We start from the raw sequence: 19,350 nt of genomic DNA, 5'->3' as shown, positions 1-19,350 counted from the left end.
ATAGTCCCTCTTAAAAACTATATTTAAAATAAAAACACATTTTTGTCATTAGGTTATTGGACTTAAAGTTTTAAAGGAAAATTGCAAATATAAAAACATTTAGAAAAAAAAGTAATCGGTGATATCGCGATAGAGGGTTACTTTTGCAATTTAGAAAATATAGTGACATGAATCTTATTATCATAAATTTTCTTGCTATTTTTGCAAACGCTCCAAGTTTTAAAGTGAATATTTTAATAAAAAAAAAAATACAATTGCAAATATAGCAATTAGATTTAAAATAATTAAGTATATATGAACATATTTAAAAAAAAATACAAATATAATTAAGAAATGATGATGATATAGAGTTAAATATTTTAAATTATTACTCCTAAAATTGGTGTTCATTATAATTATCCTTCCCAAAATGACAAAATGATGGTAGAGTAGGGTTAACTTAATAGTTAGTTTATTAACAAAAGAAGAACATGGCACGTTGAGACATCATTTTGTAACCTCAAACATGATGAACTAAAAAATTTGTATACTTCATTTTTTACTTCTTACAAACCTTGGTTTGTGTTTTGATTTTATTCCAACAATACTCAAACTTTTAGGATTATTTTTAAATATGAAAAAATAAATTAAATTATTTACAAAATCATTACATCTATCCGAATAACAAATTAAGTCGTAATATTTTGCTATATTTATAAATATTTTTTAAAAAATTATCATATAAAATAATTTTTTTATCATTTATCAATAAATGTATGTAAAGAAAAAAAAGTGAAGAAGTAATTAATGGAATAGGAATTTTGAAATTCCAAGATAATTATTTCTTGTCAGTTAAGTTGGATGTTGTTGTAACTAACCTATTCTATTCGGATTCTATATTTGCAAATCTAAATTTGACTGTATTTGTAAATGGTTTAAAATTTTGTTATATTTATAATTTTGTTTAAAATGTTCTTATATATGTTGGTCCATTAAATTTAATAGTTAAATTTGTAATTGTCTTTTATTTTTTTATTTTTTTTGTTTTCTTTTGAATAGATTTAAGATAAAAAGTTTAGAATAAGGCATGGTATTAATTTAGAGGGGTTTCCATAGGATAAACGTGGTTGCCAGATTGACAACCCCGTCTTGTCCAAAGAAATGAAATATATAGTTTTCTCCGTTGTGAACAAGACAAGAGAGCAAAATGGCAATGGAAGGGGAAAGCAAAGAGCTTCCTGAAGTTTTGGTTTTAGGCCCTCCATGGGTATTCTCAACTTTGGAATCTCAATTCCCAAACAAATTTCATTACCTAAAGCCATGGCTTTCCCAACTCCCATTGCACCAATTCCTCACTTCTTATGCCCAATCCACACAGGCCTTGCTCATTCCTGTCTCTCCCCCACTCAACTCTCCCATTCTCGACTGTCTCCCATCGCTGAAGCTCGTCGTTACAGTCAGCGCCGGTGTCGAACACTTGAACTTTGCCGAGTTACGTGGTCGTGGGATAGCCGTTGCCTATGCAGGAAACGTTTTCTCTGAAGATGTCGCTGATATGGCAGTTGGATTACTAATTGATGTCCTAAGAAAAGTTTCGGCGGGAGACCGGTTCGTTAAACAACGTCTTCAACCTATTAAACCGGATTTTCCTCTCAGATCAAAGGTGAATTTTTTTTTTTTAAATAGTAACAATGACAACAATTAAATTCAAAATAACAAAAAAAATTAAAATTTACAAATATAACAAAATCTGTGTGAGTTTATGTATGATAGAAAATTATCACTTATAAGTATATTGCAAATATTGATCTATCATTAATAGAACATAAGAGTCTATCATATCAACTAGGTTTTGCTATATTTATAATTTTTTAAAAATATTATTATATTATTGATTATTATTCTTTAAATTGCTATTCATTATAACTACATTTTTTAAATCTTATATCCACTCGTTAGCATGTGCATTTAGATCTCAATAATAGAAATCTACATTAATGGATACTAATTAGAATTTAATTGGTATTTTAGACTTTTTAGATGAATTGCATTGAGATTTTGCTATACATCGTCTTACGCTTTGCTATTTTTCTATTAAATTATTTTGTTTTGTCGTAGACAGCAAAACAAAAAAGTTTTAAGACTTTGTTTTTAACTTAGATCTAACTTAATAACATCAAATAAGATATTATGACAATGTTTTATAAGTGTCGTTGACAGTCACTTCTTCCTAGGAGATTTGGGAAGTTAACTAAGTGTCACGAAAACTATTAAAAGATGTAAAAACTATTTGTTACATTAGATCTCAATTTGGATGTTGGTTTTTTTCAATGGAACTGAAGGTTAAGAATTTTCACAGTTGAGCGGCAAGCAAATTGGGATAGTTGGATTGGGGAAAATAGGCTCCGAAGTTGCCAAAAGGCTGGAAGGTTTTGGTTGCAGAATCTCATATAACTCAAGGACCAAAAAGCCATTAGTTTCATACTCCTACTATTCCAATGTACATGAGCTTGCAACCAACTGTGAAGTCCTCATCATTTGTTGTGGGTTAACCGAAGAAACTCACCATATGATTAACAGGGAAGTGATGCTAGAACTAGGAAAAGACGGAGTGATAATCAACATTGGTCGTGGGGCGGTCATCGACGAGAAGGAGATGATTCGATGTCTGATTGAAGGGGAGATTGGGGGTGCTGGATTGGATGTGTTTGAGTTTGAACCTGAAATTCCGAAACAGCTCTTTACACTCGATAATGTTGTGTTGTCACCACATACTGCTGTCACAACACACGAATCTTTTGTGGGAATCGCTAAACTGGCTGTGGAAAACTTGGAGGCATTCTTCTCAAACAAACCTTTGCTGTCTCCCTATGTGGCTTAGTTGTGCAACTATGGAAGGGTGAAGAAAGATTGAAAAAGACTTCAAGAACTTGATAACAGTGCTACCTTGATGTATTAAAGTATTAAACCTTTCTCTTCTTAAAAGGATGAATATTCGTAAAAAGCTTAAAAAGTCGGTTAGAAGATATGATATTAAATTTACCTTCACCTTTAAGTTTTTAAATTAATCAAATCAAACAAAATGTCAAGTAAAATAGTTTTAATTGACGATACAATTTGAAAAATTTGAAATTTTAATAAATGTATTAATCAATCACTCTTTATAAACCAACTATAAATCCAATTCTACCCCTAAACTTAAAAGAAGAAAAAAATTAATTCTAACCTTTGAGTTTTAAAATTAACCTATAAAATGAAGTACATAAAAATTGGAAATTACATCATTTACCATTCATTTTCAACTATATAGAAATTTAGGGGAAAAGAAATCAAAATTTTATAAAAGACTCGATTCAAATCATGAAGGCTTTGAAGGATTCCTAGTGGGTAAAAGTTGTAACGAAGTTTCCTTTTTCTTTTATTTTTCCCTCTTTTTTTTGGGAATAAGTTGAAGGAAAAAAAGTTCAAAATTTTATAAAATATTAAATTCAAATCAAACGCGATTTGAGGGTTTTCCTAGTGGATAAAGGGGCAGAATATTTTTTTTATCAGTAGTAAGCCTAAAAGCTTCCAAATTATCAATTCTGGAATCTGAATTCCCAAACGAATTCCAATTCTTAAAGCCATGGAATTGTGAGCTCCCACTACATGAATTCCTAAATTCTTATGCCCAGTCCACGCAACTCTTCCTCATTGCAGCTGCAATGCCATTTGATGAGAAAGCCATTGGACAAAAAGGAAACGAAATAAAGGAAAGTATTTCTTCTTTCGCCTACGAACATACAGGTTTTCTTATTCATCGGAATCTCGGAAAAAACAGGGTTAATAGGAAGAATACAGTAGGATGTGGCCTTTACTTCCCGATCTACCCAATCTATTTTCTACTCTAACATATGATATAGTTTCTACCTCGTCATAATGCATGAAGGCTCGTGAGAACCAATTGAATGATGTACAAAGGTATGTGACTGTGATGTGAGATAAATCCCCAGCCCCATGTCATGCAGTGAACCAGGTAAAGAAAATTCAACGTGGGGGAGGAGAGAGTATGTGAGAGTTAGAGTGACCTGTAGTTCCGATTATCCAGTCAGTTTCATTTAATAAAGTGGCACTGGCGAAGATAAGGATGATTGAAGTCGATGTACTTTCTCCAGTAAGGGCGATACTTCGTCATCGCCATCTCCATCCAAGGTTTCATGTTGCCATTATAGTGAATAACAGCTGCATTTTCTATCTCCAATGGGTTGATACTTGGATTGTAACCCAATCCAAGCACATGCCAAGATTTATCGAGGGAATATGTCAGCCCATAAAATGTCATCAAACCTGGAGGTAATGTTCCGAGCTTCCAAAGCAACCTATCTTCATTCTGAAACCAACATTGCAAAATCCAAGTAATTGGTGTGTATATATAATAAAATGTATCCTCTACGGCCAAGCGTTTTAAAAAAAAACAACACAAAGGGATATGGGTGCAAGACTCACCAAGTTCTGCCATGTATGATATACGCCAGTGAGATTTCTCTTTTTCCACTCCTTGAGATCAAATATATTCATTCCATATGCCCAACCGCACGCATTTGGATCGAAATCCCTTGCGATATAATGGTTTGAGAAGTTAAGGTACTTGTCAAAACGATGAAAATTCTCAACACAAGTTTCGACGGCACCGTTGACTTTTCCTTCAAGATCTACGAGCCACAATCCAGACAAATCTTTCTGGACAACAACGTCATCATCCAGAAATAGAATTTTGTCTAGCTCGGGATAAATTTGCGGTAGATAGAACCTCAGATGATTTAGCATTGAAAGATATTTTGGGTTTCTGTACTTCAAACTAGAAGCACTAGATGAAGAAGTGGTGGATTGTTCTTCCTTGAAATAATATTCTCTCATTGCTTCAGAATTAAGCTGGCGGAGTACTGGGCAATAGGACGAGTTCAACCACTTGAGTTCATCTAAATTTTCAACGTGGATCGTAGCTTCTTTAGGAGGATTTAAGAGAAACCACATTTTCAATGCTCCAAAATTGAGATTATCAGTTACGAGGTGGAATACATGTTTTGAAGAATCCTGTCGAGCAAACAAGGAAATATGCAGAGTTAAAATACTACATAAACAGACGAATAAATTTTACGGTAACCTGCCATACCAGATACATGTTCAACAGAAAGTCAAATTTCATGAATAAAGCTCTAAATTGATGAGATGAGTTCACCTTAGCATTCATTACGGTTGAGTTCACGACTACTGCAGCAGCCACCACGTTGTCTGTGAAGAGGGCATAATGGTGAAATTTTGGATTCTGCAAATTTTCACTTCTAGGGAAATTTCTCTTCTCCGGAGGAAGAAGGTAGTAATCGACGGTAAGGCGCAAGGAGAGACAACGAATACCACCTGGAATACCCTTAACTCCCAATTGAGTCAGAAATGTATTTTTCATTTTCAACCTTCTAACCTTTTCTTCTTCGGTTAGCAGCATAGCTCTCAGCTTCTTGATCACCAACTTGCAATCAAACAGTTGATCTCTTGCCTTTGAAAGAACACCGGCCATAGCTTTTATTTTTTGGGGCGCACTATAGAACAATAAATGGTGTATAAGAAGAGTTCTTAAGATCACTATAAAAAAAATTACAAGCAGGAAAAAACGAAAATAATGCAATGCAATCCGAAGTTATTTTAATTTTTGATAAAAGTAATGCATTATATCAAGATGGACACTGAACAACCGAGTTCTATTACCTGTTATGCAACTCAGCATCGATATTTGCCTCTCCTAGGACACGACGGCTTCTTTTAATACAATTTTGGAGCTCTTCACTCAAATCAACTTTCTTTTTCTTTTTTGAAATACTCAAATATATTCTTGCCATAATAATCTGATCTCGCATTAGACGTATGATTGGATCTTGGTTCTTGTTGTCGTTTTGTTTCTTCCATGTACTGTATTTTCCAAGAATTGAGGAGTCAACTAATTCGGAGACTTGCATATTTGTATTCTCAAATTTTACAACGGTGTCTTCACCCTGCGGATCCAACTCCTTCTCCAGCAATTGATTTTCCTGTGGCTCTTCTCTTGCCATCTACAAAATAGAAACCACAGAGGAAAAGGGACAATAAGGACGAGAATGTACTAAGTCAAACATTCTTCCCTTCCACCTCCATCTAAGCAAGGGACGTATCAGACCATTATATGTTTAACAATGGAAGCTATGAAATGAAAAAATATAACCAGTCATTATTACCCTTCTGGCTTCTTTAAGGAGAGCGAGCAAAATGGTGGATTGCACGTGAGAACATGTAAAAGACAACAGTGTCAATAAAAGAAAGAGAACAACAAGAACTAGCAATTCAACATAAACATAAGCTGTCCTAGTATTACCACCCAAAGAATTGTCCTCTTCGGCCAGGAAGGCTCCACTTTTTGGTACTACAGTTGTTGGGCTCGGCTACAAGGAGAATCACGACTCAATAACAACGAAATTGGTAACGCCAGATAAAGAGTTTGAGGTTCTCAGGCGTACCATTGAAATTGTATCAACTGAGGCGTCCCCTCCAACCAAACTCAAAGATAAGGTAAAACTACCATTCCCCGAAGAAATAATATTCGTAGTAGTTGTGTCGTTACCGCTGGCTGCAAGATCATCATTTGCCTGCAGTGGAATCGTAATCATATGTCACACAGAAAACAGCTACTAAATCCCAAAGTTCTCAGGGCTCAAGGATAATAGTTACAGATATGATGAAGTTGAGTAAGGAAACTCACACACGTTTGCACGTTAACCAGGAGTCTCGACATTGGAAAATAATTTTTCCAGTCCATGATTAAACACAAACCAAATAGGAATACAGAACGTTTTAATCACTTACCCCTTTGCTTGGATTACTTGAAATAGCCCCTTCAGCTGCAGATATTGTAACAACAAATTAAACAAATAGTAAAAGAACAAACGGAATCACATCATCACCAAGTAGTATAGACATGCAGGTGTCTTTTAATTTGTTCTTAAGAAAAAGGATAATCACATTAAACTTTTGCATGATATTACCGAAGTCATCATTTGAACGCATGGAATATTTATTGAAAGGCAATTTGTACAAAAACAGAAATTGATCAGAATTACCTAGTAACCTACCCGCCATGCAATTTTAAAAAATAGACGAAGATCTTGTTCAATGATAAAACTAAAAACAGATGCAACGCATACACATGAACACCAATAAGAATAGCACAGAAGAATACGCATATTGTATGGATGTTGTGATAAAAAGACAGTCTCCTCGTTTGGGCTTGAACTGTATACTACCTGCACCCTCTTTCGTCTCCCTCCTCGGTCTCTCATGGTTTGGCACTACTTCATTTGCAAGAAGAATTGAGGATCATATATTCATGATCCTCTCCACTTATTGATTATCCCCAAGTAAACTATTACTAAGTCATTCACATTTTATCAAACACAGAAGAGTCACTCTTGCGGTAAACAATAATGTTCTAGCAGTCTCTAAAGGAAAAAAGACAAACTCAGAGTGATAATCCGCTGTCAGTAAAGATTTCTTGCCTAAAAAAGTTCGGTGACTATAATTAGATCGCTCTAGGAAATTCAATTATTTGTTCTTTAATCTTCGTTCATCGTACTTTTTCACCTTTCACATAAACCGGAACCACTCTATATTATGCAGAGACAAAATAAAGTGAGAACATCAAACCCAAGAAGTGATCGGTGCTATTCAATATCAATTTTAACAGATTCTGAATCAATTCCTACAATGCAATTAAGGATTCCACGCAGGATAAGATGTTAACAAACTCGAAACGTAGAGTTACACACTAATACCTACACTAAAATTTTCCTTTCCTAATCCCTACTACTTCTGTTCTGTCCTTTATTTGGTTCTCAAAGAAACAATCAAAATAAAAAGCTCTCGTGAAAAAAGTCAGTCATAAATCAGAGTCTGAAGAGACCGTAGTTCTTTCATTCCATAGAGAAAACATTATAACACAGTACATTAACTAAATCTTTCAACTAGTAATGAGGAAAATAAAGAGAAAATTAACTGATCAAATGTTCTAATAAGTAATGATCTAGAGTAAGAACTGCGCTGCATGGTTCATTTTCTTGAATCACATACGATGATCAGAAAATTAGTAAAGAAACGCACCAGTAGTGGCGCCGCGGAGGAGGAAAAAGAGCAAGAGCGCGAAAGCGGAGACAAAGAAGAAAACAGCGAAAACGATCAGTACATATCCTCCGATACCGTCATCACCATCTCCTTCATCGCCAAGTTTAGCGGCGCCAGACGCCGGTTCTTCATTCAGCGCCATTGTCTAGGAACAGGAGAAGGGAGAGAAATGGAGATTGAGAGGATAGTTTGGTAAAGAGAGAGCGAAGGTTAGTGAAGAAGAGAAGCTTTCAGTTGAGTCATCGTTGCTATCAATTCTGTGAAATGTAGACGGAAACTGAACGCCAGTGGGTTTTATAGTCGTGATATTCTCTATTTTTTCTTTTCCTTTTTTACCCTTAGGTTCCCGCTCTTTCTCACAAGTGAAAACAGTTTTTTTTAAAAGCTTAATTATTTGTGCATCCAATACGAAAATTGAAAGTTCACGTTTCTTTTGCTACCTATTCTCATGATGCTTACTTGAATGGGACCTGTCCTTTACATCCGAAAAGAAAATAATTTGAAAAATAAACTAGCACCGTGATTGTAACTCAATTCAAAGTAACCACAACTTGGAGGACTGTTTTTAGTTCGATTGAAAAAGATCAAGAATCCCAAGCAGGTAACTTTTACAAGATAAACATATCCTTACAAAGGTAACGAGGTGTTCAACACCACACACCACTTGGTACTTCCTAAAACATTTTTTCAATTATGTTTTCACCTACTTCTGTCGTAAATAAATATACCACATGGCCTACAAAACTCACAAGCTGTTATTTTAGGTCAATACCACAAAAACAACCAAAGCCAAACTTTTTGTATTTATTCGAAAAAATATGTAGTAACAACAAAAACGAGCTGTTTATCTTTATTAATAAATATTAACCCAACTCTTTATCTTTAAAATAAATATTAATAAAATAAATATTAACAAAAATTGATGTTTCAATTTTACCTTAACAAAAATTAATGTTTCAATTTTACCTTTAATAAAATAAGTCAATATGTATCTCGTCCATACTAAAAAGTTTGAAGTGATTACAAACTTGGAAGGCTTTTCAAGGTATCATTGTCTTTGAGTGGCATGCACTCATAAAGCCCTTTAATGGCATCATTTCATGGAACAAAGCTCAATATAAAAACATTTTAGAATCACAAAAGAAGGCAATTACAACACTTTGTCATAATTTATGTTGAATTTGTGTGTTTAATTTGAACTTGCATACTTGTAGTATATCACAATTTATTCTCAATTTAAAAAGAACAAATATAAGAAAAGGTTATTAATTCTATATATAGTGATGAGTCCATGATGATTAAATCATTTTTATATATTTATTAAACTAATTGCAGAGTGTAAGATGATAATTAGTAGCTTTATTGGTTATAGAAAAAAGAATATATTTTTTAAAAAAAAAGAAATTGAGAAGAATAAAATTTGAATCAAAATCGATAAAATAAATATTGTTTACAAACTTACCATTTTAGTATCTAATAAATTTTGATTATTAAAAACAATAAGTTATCAATTCTAAAAATGTGTTCAACATTAACTTTCAATAATTTCTAATCTAATCTAATAGGTCCATCATACTTCAAAGTTTGGAACAAAATACAATACTAATTATCTAAAAACTTCCTCATAGCCTTAAATATTCACATTCGTCAATTTTTATATGCAACAATATCAACATGATAAGAAGAGACCTATATAAGCTAATTAAGACTGACTACCCATAACAAGTTAAAATAAAGAATCACGATGACTTTAGTCAATTAAAACTAAAACTATACTCAAATTCGTTAAAATTACACCACCTATGAAAGTATATGGACTCATTTTTATTTGTCTTACTTCCTTTTTTTTCTTCTGTTAAAACACTGTGCTAGAATATGTATTTATAATAGTAAAAGAAACACTAAAAGTAACACATGCAACAAACGCTTTAATTTTTATAAAGAGAAACTCATGTTAATGTAATCGTAGGCCTAAAATAGTTCCACCATTATCGTCCTAACGAAACGCTATCATAAGGCCTGGTTCATTTCATCCACCAATGCAATACATCAAGAAGGTAACTCAAATAAACGTGACAATGACTAATCACGATCTACCTCCTATGGCACAGGGGAAGAAGACATACAAGGTAAAGGATTGTCAACCAATTCTTAAATGGAATATACATTACAAGATTGAAGAAGCTAATATCCTCATTCGTTTTGTTCTTCACCATAGGCATTATTAGTATATAAACGCACCACATACCCTATATGATTGCCACATCCAAGTAATCTCCAATCTGCGTGGAAAATATTGCCCCAAGTTTGATAAGGAATACAGAATTGACAAGGCAAAAAAGAAAGCCATGCTTGTTTTACCTGAAAACCAAGTTCTCCCAAAGCCAAGCTATCGTCTAATCGTCTATTTCCAAACGAGAATGTCTTCCCTACCTTCACAAAAGGAAACAAAATCTGTATGACTTAAGCTAGTTTTTTTTTTTATTTTAGTTCAATACATTACATAAGCATATATTTCTATCCTCAAATCATCTGGTAAGATGATGAGATTTCTTCGTTTATCCCACCACATGGGATGAGATCCTCACATGCCCCTCAATGATTTGGACCAAATATTAATTTAGGCTTCCTAAGAGAAGATAAAAATAAGATTCTATCGCAAAATTAATTAAGAATGAGAATAGTAATCCATGTGTTTGATGTCGGATCTGCAACACAGTAATTAGATGAATGAAGATCAAACCATCAACCTTCGAAATGGTAACTAGTCATATCTACTATAGGACTCGAATTCACTTTCTTCATATATTTCTAAACATAAATTACAGGTGAGGTCAATTAATTTCTAGGAAATTTATCATGAATTTGAGTATATCACATACTTAAGCTCTTTGCACAGAAAAATCTTTGTGGCTAAAGAAACTGCCAGTTACAGCAGAACATGATGACAGTATGGTTCAGAACAAAAGATTTCAGTTCAGCTTTACTTTATTTTACCACTTGTTCAACTTGGGTGTTCAATTTGACAAACTTAACTAAGTAACAAGCAAAGTGTCAAGAATGTTTTCCTAGTTCATACTAAAAACATTGCATTATATGTGTATATGCATGACATACGTGGGAGAAGAGGAGAAAATAGATACCTCTCTCAATACAAACCGACCATGTCTATCGGGATAAACCAAAGCAAAGGAAAGTTTAGCATTTCTTCTCCTGGCTTCTGGAGCTACCTCTTTGACCTGTAAACTCCCTCACCCAAAGTGGAAAGAAAAGTAGACACATGAGATCAAGGAGCAACAAAATGGAAAATAGTTTCCACGAATGCATCGTGGATATACATTCAAAAAGATACCGATCGGTCGCACTTATGTCATGCAAAGCGTAGAGGGAGAAGAGGTTGAAAAGGAAAGAGAAATACAACCAGATCAGTTAGTTCGCGAAGCGTAGCATCTTTCCAGGTATAAATTTGAACCTCGTCCCTCGGCTCCTTGCCCCTCACAGCAAAGTCTTCATTGAAATGATGACTCCCAGTCTACCAAAAATATGAAGAAGAAAAAAACAGCAATATCACCCTTCCTTATCCAAGTGTAACATTAATTAGAACCAGACTCCTCATAACCTAAATGTAGCAACCCGAAACCACGGAAATTTGCTTAAATTATCCTCTAATCAGATTCCTAAACCTCATCTATCAAAACAATGGCACAAATTCGAACATTTAACACAAATTCAACACCCAACGCACTTCATTTCATCCCTAATACAACGGTTGGATTAAACTACGGTTCCCAAGCCGATGAAACACACTTGTTTTTGGGTACTTTGCATAGATACAAAACAAAATCTACAAAAACAAAAGCCAGCATAAATGAACAACGTACCTTCGTGAAAACACGAAGCAGCAAAGGACAAGTCTGCAGCAATAGAAACAAAATTACTCAACATAGAGAATGAAAGTTGCTATCTATATTTACACAGCCAGCTCCGAACACAACGAGGCAGCGAAAATGCAATAATCGGAGATTCAAGTAACAAGCACCAAAATAAAGAGATTCCAACGACATTCTAGAACAAAGAAATAAGAAAATGATTGATCTGAATGTGGATTCAATAGCAAGCTAATGAACACTAATATTGAAAATCAGAGACAACCCCGGAAGGGACAGAAACCCTAAAAATAGAGAAGAGAAGGAGAGAAACCTTTTCCCGATCAACGGGCTCCAAACGAGGACGAGGAGGAGCATGAGTTGCTCTTGGAGGACCGCCATAAGCCCTCCTTGGTGCTTCGGCTTCTCCCGCCATTTCTCTCAAAGTATTCTTCAAGTTTCAACTTCTGCCGTTCATTCTGGAAGCTTCGGCAGTTTATAGTAAGAAGGCCGAATGTTTGGGCCTTTCAAGTGTTGGACCGCTGCTCTAATGAGCCCACATCAAATATAAGAGTTCTTTGGGGCTTTGGTAAAAATATAAAAGAAAATTATAACGATAATCATGTCACTATATTTTTTAAATTGCAATGTACCAAATTTAAAAGTCGATAACTTTATGATTATCGTTTGATAGTTTTTTATCGTGATTTGATATCACTATTTTTTTCCATATTTACAATATGCAAAAATATATATCATAAGCTTTGTGTTTTCTAAATGCTTTTGTCATTTGATGTAATCTTTTCGAGTTATTTTTTAGTCATTTTAGAAATAATAATAAGATGTATAACAACGTTTTCAAATGTAGTAAAATCTATCTGTTACACTCTTATGTTCTATTCATGTTAGACTAATATTTGCAACATGGTGTGAAATAACGTGTCATAGAGATTAATTAAAAAAAAACTTTTGAAGTAAAAGCCGAAGAGAACCATGAAATTTGACGATAACATCTTCAAACTCACGATAAATCATGCGGTTTGAATATCCTATCCCTAGTTTCCTTATATATATATATATAATAACACGACCGAACAAGCTATGAGAAAGCACCCCTTCCCAAATAAAGTCATATTGAGGAATATAAACTCCATAAATGAGTCTATAGTATTACTCAACATTAACACAAATTAACTATTAAAGACATATTTTTAGTCAAAATGTTTGAAGGACTCGATTTAAGAAAGAAAGAAAACATGTACGTAGAGTTTAGTGGATAAAACTTATATTGATCTTCAATCTTTCCAACGAAATTTTATCATATTACAAAATAAAGCTCGTTATAAGTTTATGTGTTTGGCATTACGTGACATATAGGCAATGCAACTTTAGTCACATTTTATTATGTATCAATAACATCAAACTATTTTCGAGATTTGTAACACACTAATATTTTAATCTAACGAGAAAAAGCTAGTAAAAGAAGGCAAGTGAGAAAAGAAGAAAAAATGAATAAAATGCATATAAAATAGCAAGCAAAAATATTATACAAATCTTCCATATTTTATTAACTATACATTTTTTTTATTATACAATATTTCTTCAATCTCATTTTATTTTAACTTCTAGGTTATAATAAAATTTGTTAATATACATTTTGAGTGTGTGATCTTCGTCTTATTAACGTCATTATTTATTAATTGAAACTGCCAAATAAAAAGAAAAAAAAATAGAAAAATCAGTTTGGAAATTTATATAATTAAGATAATTATTATGATACAATTTAATATAATTAATTAATTTAAAAGAAAAAGAAGGTTAATTAAGTCGTTGATTACTATAAAACGAAGATGAAAATAAAGTCACTTGGATCTGGACTTGGGAGGTCCAATGAACAAATCCGTTTCAACGTCTGAAATGGAACTACTTTCTCCATAGTTAGGTGAAACTTCTGCTAACTGTATTTGAGTTGGAGATTGTTGACGCTCCTCTTCAACGTCGTACTGCAAAATATCACAAATTTATAACAACGTTTTGTTACACAAACTGATCCAACTTCCATGTCTAATCAAACCCTAAACTCCTAATTATACATCCAACACATGTTTATATAAAAAAAAGAAAACAAAAACACTTCTAAACCCTAAAATCACCCATTCACCCAAACAAAAATTAAGCTTATGGGGTGAGTAAATTTAATGTAATGGCAATCATTTTAGTATTTAAGTGAAGGACTTGGTTCTTTAAAAACGGTAAAAATAATTGATAACAAGGAATAAATTTAAGGATACAACGAGTGTAAAGCTGCATATGTATTGAAAATTTGTAATATAGTTCGACAACATGTAAGGTTAGAGAGTAATATTCTATTTTAGCTGAGTTTTACTCTTAATATCATACTTTTCTATACCCTATAAGCTATTGATTTTAGAGAAGTGTAAAACAATTACAAAATAATCAAATAGATACCGTAGTAAACTTCATCGACTAACCTTGTAATTTAACCTATTAATTAGATTTTTTTTTTTTTTTGGTTCTTGAGAAAACCGTGATTAAGGAAATGTGAGGAAAATTTATTTTATATGAAAAGATTTATAAATACATTAAATTTCATAATCGGTCCATAAGTATAAATTAACTAACATGGATTATTATTGTGGTCTATTATACATAAACTAAATGATATTTTACTATCTTTTATAAATATTTTGATTCACATTGCTATATTTGAAAATAGTCGAAAAGCGATCGTATATCGATTATCCTCACCTTCTTAGCTAGCTTTGCATTTTCAGCTGTCAAATGCTTCTCCTGTTTAGTTTTTTTTTTTTGTTTTTTTTTTCCAAATGAAGAACAGAAGAAAAAGAAATTATAGGGGCAAGAAAAAAGAGCATTCATGGCTAGAAAATATTCATAAAATCACATAGGAAATTAAATATAAAGTTTTTGAAGCTTTTATTTATTTTGAAAAGAAATTTCTAACCTTTTCTTTTAGTTGTTCTATCTGTTCCCTGTAAACCTCATGCTGAAAATCAGAAACATGAAAACACATCAGTTCATGTCATCTTCTTCTTCCTCGATTCAAAATATCAAAACAAAACTTGTTGGATTTTTAATATAATATTAACATCATCAATCTTGAATAAATATATTTTTTTATAATATAGTTGACATTAAACAACATGGGCTAATGCAGTATCCTAAGTTCACAGAATATAACTCATGAGCCAAAGATTTTATGAAATATTATTTTGATAAAATGAGATATTTGGAAAGGATGAAATTCATATTAAAGTGACGTTATTACTCCTCAACTTCCATAAACATTTCAAAACTACAGTTTAGAGATACATTAGAATTTAAAGTTAAAATCAGTATAATATCCAAAATTATATGACAATGGCAAAGTTGAACTATGAATGTGTGATTATCATATATGTGTGTGTGTAAAAGAGTTGTAGTTGATGAGTCTTTTTCATTACCTTTCTAGCTCTAATATGGGATAAGCTTCTTTCTAGTTGTTGTTCTAATTGTTGGAGTTCTTCATATGAGCTTGTTCCTAGACTTTCACCCAGCAATTTCCTGCTTTATACAACAAAATCCAAAATTTCACATCATATCAGAACAAACAAATATTCTAAACTTTCAACACAACGGTTTAAAAATAAGTACTTTTTAAGTGTTTAATTAAAAACCAAAACAATTAGGGATATATATATCTTATAATTCTACCTCTTTGAAACTTCAACTGACTCTATCTCCTTCAACAAACTTGCAGCTTCATTCTTCATTTACTCACAATCAAAGCATAGACAAAGGCGTGTACATATATGTATACAAGACCAAACCAATTAGTTATTGAAAGAAAAACAAATAATAATAATAGTACGTATGAATGTGATACAAATTAGGTTAAAATATCATTTTTCATAAATAAATTTGTTTCATTTTATTTGGTTCCTTTCGAATAAATCTTAAAACTAGATTTCGGTATTCATAAACTTTAAAAACATATAAAACTTAGTCTGAAAATCATTCGAAACGTAAAGATATATAAAGATCAAAATGATACTTTAACCAATCGATATCCATCATAGTCTTAATCATAATTATCACTAAACTTATATATATCTTTATGCAGTTTGTAACTAAAACAATCCGCAGTTTTTTTTTCTATGAGATCTATGGATATCTTTGTAAGCATTTTTATAAAATTGAGGTATCGATATTTCGTTCTAACACCGAACAAACCTGAACAGCTTGTAAATCGTGTTGATGAGGTAAAGGTTGATCAAGATGATGGGATTGATCTGATCTTGTATGCCTTAGATATCTCCCCACCGTGGCCTGCATACTGAAGTAACACACTTTAATTCAAGATCAAGAAATTATCAACATTTTTCTTCTTAATTCTGTCTTGGTAAATTTATTAAATCCATCAGCAATTTACTTGAATTTAATTTAAGAGTTCAAATAACACAAATTATGAATTTTACTCGATGTTTTTGAAACAAATTTGGAAGGGATATAGATTGGACAAAAATTCAAATTTTAAATTGATACCTTTAATCAATACACAATTCTAAGTTTATAATGGATAGTTTTTTAAGGGAAAAAATGAGTATGACACACATTAATATATTGATTTTAGTAACATATAGATTATAATAGTAATGATTAATCAAAATAAGGATAAACCCATGACATAAACTAGCACAAATTATAAAATAAAAACAAAACTTTTAATCAAATATTATCAGCAAATTTCCAATTAGTGTGTGAGAGCTGAAAGGTGACTTGACACCAACTGACATAATAATTAATTATATGTGTTTAATTAGATTTTTTAAACCTAATATATTAATCATAAAAGAGAATGTTAACTAAATTAGTATTAGATCATATGAATAACTAACAATAAATTGTACAAATCACAAAAGATATTGGTTCACCAAAAAACAAAAAACAAAAAAAATAAACCCCACTCCTCCACATGGTTCGTATTATTTGCAAATTATTCTATTACTTTACTTTCCATTTTACTCCAAATGCTTTGTACCAATAGAAACAGTGATTATGTTTCAAATCTTCCTATCTAATCAATGTGAAATTTTGAGTTAATTTTTAATAATAAGGATAGGAACAAACTTTATTAAACTAATCAAGTAATTAGTACATGATTGAGAGTATTATAATCTTAAGATTATAGTTGATATTTAAAGTGGATTCCAGTTAACTATGCAGAAACTTATCTCTATTTTTGTTTCTTTTCTCTCTCTCTTTGTCACAAAAGAAACTGTATCAATTGATAGGTTATTAAACAGAAAGAGTGTAGAAAATTGAAGACTTTTTGATCTTCAGTACATTGGCATAATATTGTACCAATTTGGCTAAAAAAATTTGGACCAAATTTCAATTTTCTGAACCACTGTCCTTTAAAGCACTTACCAAAACCAGACCAAACATTATCATTGGATTTTGGATATATTGCTTGCTTTTGTGTATAATTTTATATGTATTCTTCTAGACATTATTACCCAAATAAAAGAAAACCCTAATGTTAAAAAATAAACATCATCATATCATAACGTTAATTTATTGGATTTTGAACTAATTCCAAAATTCTAATGATGATGATCAGTTTAGTGACAGTTCATTACAAGGTAGCAGAAATTTGTAGCTTATTTAAACTGATTCTTCTTCCTAATTAACAAAAGAAAATCTGAAAACTAAAACAAAATTTGTGAAAAGAAAATACTCAAATATGGATACTTAATAAGTGTAGTTTAACCCTTAAATATGGAACCAAATTCCTTGTGGCTTTCTTCATAAAAGTGCCTACACAGTAAACGTTTGTACTGATCTCCATACTCTTAATCGATTATACTCAACAAAAAAAAAAAAAAAACCCACATCATAATTTGGTCGTATGAGTAAAATGAGATGAAAGTGGTTATCTTAGAAAAAATATACACACACAGATATATATATATATATATATATATAGAGAGAGAGAGAGAGAGAGAGACATACCTTGAGCTTGAAAATTCATAAAGTTTGCCTCTGGAAGAGAAAATAATGAGAGCAAGTTCAGCATCACAGAGAACTGAGAGCTCAAAGGCTTTCTTAAGAAGCCCATTCCGACGCTTCGAGAATGTCACTTGCCGACTTGTCGCATTTTCTATTCTTCTCATCTGAGTTTTTCCTCTCACCATTTTCCTTTTCCTTTTAAGAAAAACCCCTCCAGGGAAGAACAACAAGAACAAGAACAGGTTTTTGAATGCAACAAAAGGGTTTCAATGAAGGAAGAGAATGGAACAAAAATGGAAGGGAAGGCCAAAAATGGAAACAAAATGTATGATAAACTTAATGAAAGAAACTGCTAAACTCAACTCCTGAAATGGGAAGGGATTGATTTCAAAGAAGAAGAAAACAGCAACAACAAAAATGGCAAATTTGGAAATTTGTTTCGTTTTGTTATTTTAAAATGTTTTTTTTTTTTTTTTTTTTTGTATCCTTACAAACCCTAAGAAGGGAAAAGTGTTTGAGAGAGCAAAAAAGGAAACAAATTTGGGGAAGAATCTGAAAACCCAGAGGAAGAAAAAGGTAAATAAATAAAAGAAGAGATGTGTTTTGATTCCCACCACCAAAAATGGATGGGAGGAAACAACAGACCACACCCACGTTTTGTATTATTATTTTCATTAATTATTTCTTCTTTTAAGCCAATCACATTTCACTCTCATTTTTCAATAAAATGAGAAATGTGAAAATACCTCATTTATATTCTTTATTTGGGAAAAAGGAAAAGTCAAGTCAAGCAAGCGAGAAATAAACAAATAATAATAATAATAATAAGTGACATTTTAAAACAAAAATAGTAAAGTAAATAACTATATCAAAATTCTGAATTATATTTACGACAGCAAGTGATATTCTTCTATGTCACTTATAAAAAGATATCACTCACTATCAAATGTTTGTTATTGATAAAATTTTAAATTTTATTACAACTTATAAATATTTTATCAAATTTATTACTTTTGATAATTTTTATTTTTAAAATGATAAATTAATTTAAAATATTTACAAACTATAGCAAAATTTTTACATTCTATCTAAGTGATATCCTTTTATGCCACTAATAGAAGCATATCACTAAATGTTTGTTATCGGTAGAATCTTAAATTTTGAAATTTGTTGTTTTTGACAACTTTTCTTTTAAAATTAAAAAAAATAATTTAAAATATTTAATTGTTATAGGAAATGTTTGAGTTCTCTATTAATAAAATCTTAAATTTTGCTATAAATGTATTTAGTCGAT

At 31.7% G+C, this 19,350-nt stretch overlaps 4 protein-coding genes across 9 annotated transcripts; 1 reads left to right on the top strand and 3 right to left on the bottom strand.

The window, feature by feature from the left end:
* Positions 1 to 1,005: 1,005 nt before the first annotated feature.
* On the top strand, positions 1,006 to 3,027 carry LOC101215497 (glyoxylate/hydroxypyruvate reductase HPR3). The gene is made up of 2 exons (XM_004134292.3): positions 1,006 to 1,642; positions 2,339 to 3,027. The coding sequence occupies exons 1-2, from the start codon at positions 1,187 to 1,189 to the stop codon at positions 2,858 to 2,860; spliced, it is 978 nt and encodes a 325-aa protein (XP_004134340.1). The 5' UTR covers positions 1,006 to 1,186; the 3' UTR covers positions 2,861 to 3,027.
* LOC101215256 (polygalacturonate 4-alpha-galacturonosyltransferase) lies at positions 1,474 to 8,433 on the bottom strand. 4 transcript variants are annotated; one of them, XM_031883474.1, is made up of 9 exons: positions 8,140 to 8,433; positions 6,850 to 6,884; positions 6,504 to 6,632; positions 6,225 to 6,428; positions 5,722 to 6,062; positions 5,198 to 5,555; positions 4,465 to 5,052; positions 4,047 to 4,348; positions 1,474 to 1,610 (listed from the first exon to the last, which is right to left on the bottom strand). In XM_031883474.1, exons 1-8 carry the CDS (start codon positions 8,300 to 8,302, stop codon positions 4,073 to 4,075), a joined length of 2,094 nt encoding a protein of 697 aa, XP_031739334.1. In that variant the 5' UTR covers positions 8,303 to 8,433; the 3' UTR covers positions 1,474 to 1,610; positions 4,047 to 4,072. The 4 variants fall into 4 exon arrangements, with proteins under 4 accessions (XP_031739334.1, XP_031739335.1, XP_031739337.1 ...); XM_031883475.1 differs by lacking the exon at positions 1,474 to 1,610 and having other exon boundaries at positions 3,718 to 4,348; positions 6,225 to 6,235; positions 6,362 to 6,428; XM_031883477.1 differs by lacking the exon at positions 1,474 to 1,610 and having other exon boundaries at positions 3,718 to 4,348; positions 6,225 to 6,232; positions 6,362 to 6,428.
* Positions 8,434 to 10,068: 1,635 nt separating this feature from the next.
* LOC101209745 (histone deacetylase complex subunit SAP18) lies at positions 10,069 to 12,518 on the bottom strand. Of its 2 annotated transcripts, none has more exons than XM_031881855.1 (6): positions 12,361 to 12,518; positions 12,042 to 12,074; positions 11,582 to 11,692; positions 11,304 to 11,399; positions 10,522 to 10,614; positions 10,069 to 10,442 (listed from the first exon to the last, which is right to left on the bottom strand). In XM_031881855.1, exons 1-6 carry the CDS (start codon positions 12,460 to 12,462, stop codon positions 10,410 to 10,412), a joined length of 468 nt encoding a protein of 155 aa, XP_031737715.1. In that variant the 5' UTR covers positions 12,463 to 12,518; the 3' UTR covers positions 10,069 to 10,409. The 2 variants fall into 2 exon arrangements, with proteins under 2 accessions (XP_031737715.1, XP_004133896.1); XM_004133848.3 differs by having other exon boundaries at positions 10,522 to 10,593.
* Positions 12,519 to 13,797: 1,279 nt separating this feature from the next.
* On the bottom strand, positions 13,798 to 18,693 carry LOC101209501 (MADS-box protein SOC1). 2 transcript variants are annotated; one of them, XM_004133847.3, is made up of 7 exons: positions 18,060 to 18,692; positions 16,278 to 16,380; positions 15,759 to 15,811; positions 15,509 to 15,608; positions 15,010 to 15,051; positions 14,796 to 14,837; positions 13,798 to 14,029 (listed from the first exon to the last, which is right to left on the bottom strand). In XM_004133847.3, the coding sequence occupies exons 1-7, from the start codon at positions 18,239 to 18,241 to the stop codon at positions 13,889 to 13,891; spliced, it is 663 nt and encodes a 220-aa protein (XP_004133895.1). In that variant the 5' UTR covers positions 18,242 to 18,692; the 3' UTR covers positions 13,798 to 13,888. The 2 variants fall into 2 exon arrangements, with proteins under 2 accessions (XP_004133895.1, XP_031737728.1); XM_031881868.1 differs by lacking the exon at positions 14,796 to 14,837 and having other exon boundaries at positions 18,060 to 18,693.
* Positions 18,694 to 19,350: the final 657 nt, after the last annotated feature.

This window comes from Cucumis sativus, chromosome 3 (genome assembly GCF_000004075.3).
Source record: "Cucumis sativus cultivar 9930 chromosome 3, Cucumber_9930_V3, whole genome shotgun sequence".
In the NCBI taxonomy this organism is placed as follows: Eukaryota; Viridiplantae; Streptophyta; class Magnoliopsida; order Cucurbitales; family Cucurbitaceae; genus Cucumis; species Cucumis sativus.
The sequence above is the reverse complement of the archived record's forward strand: the minus strand, read 5'-3'. Positions and strand labels throughout refer to the sequence as shown.

What these genes read in the sequence shown, in the direction of transcription:
- LOC101215497 (XM_004134292.3), top strand. Translation starts at nt 1,187, where the DNA reads ATGGCAATGGAAGGGGAAAGCAAAGAGCTTCCTGAAGTTTTGGTTTTA. An exon ending in ATTTTCCTCTCAGATCAAAG is followed by an intron (nt 1,643 to 2,338) that starts GTGAATTTTTTT and finishes GAATTTTCACAG; the next exon opens with TTGAGCGGCAAGCAAATTGG.
- LOC101215256 (XM_031883474.1), bottom strand. Translation starts at nt 8,302, where the DNA reads ATGGCGCTGAATGAAGAACCGGCGTCTGGCGCCGCTAAACTTGGCGAT. An exon ending in CAAGTAATCCAAGCAAAGGG is followed by an intron (nt 6,633 to 6,849) that starts GTAAGTGATTAA and finishes ATTCCACTGCAG; the next exon opens with GCAAATGATGATCTTGCAGC. An exon ending in CAGTTGATACAATTTCAATG is followed by an intron (nt 6,429 to 6,503) that starts GTACGCCTGAGA and finishes TTCTCCTTGTAG; the next exon opens with CCGAGCCCAACAACTGTAGT.
- LOC101209745 (XM_031881855.1), bottom strand. Translation starts at nt 12,462, where the DNA reads ATGGCGGGAGAAGCCGAAGCACCAAGGAGGGCTTATGGCGGTCCTCCA. An exon ending in AGCCCGTTGATCGGGAAAAG is followed by an intron (nt 12,075 to 12,360) that starts GTTTCTCTCCTT and finishes CTATTGCTGCAG; the next exon opens with ACTTGTCCTTTGCTGCTTCG. An exon ending in TTCGCGAACTAACTGATCTG is followed by an intron (nt 11,400 to 11,581) that starts GTTGTATTTCTC and finishes GGGAGTTTACAG; the next exon opens with GTCAAAGAGGTAGCTCCAGA.
- LOC101209501 (XM_004133847.3), bottom strand. Translation starts at nt 18,241, where the DNA reads ATGGTGAGAGGAAAAACTCAGATGAGAAGAATAGAAAATGCGACAAGT. An exon ending in TCAGTTGAAGTTTCAAAGAG is followed by an intron (nt 15,609 to 15,758) that starts GTAGAATTATAA and finishes TGTATAAAGCAG; the next exon opens with GAAATTGCTGGGTGAAAGTC. An exon ending in TAGAACAACTAAAAGAAAAG is followed by an intron (nt 14,838 to 15,009) that starts GTTAGAAATTTC and finishes AAAACTAAACAG; the next exon opens with GAGAAGCATTTGACAGCTGA.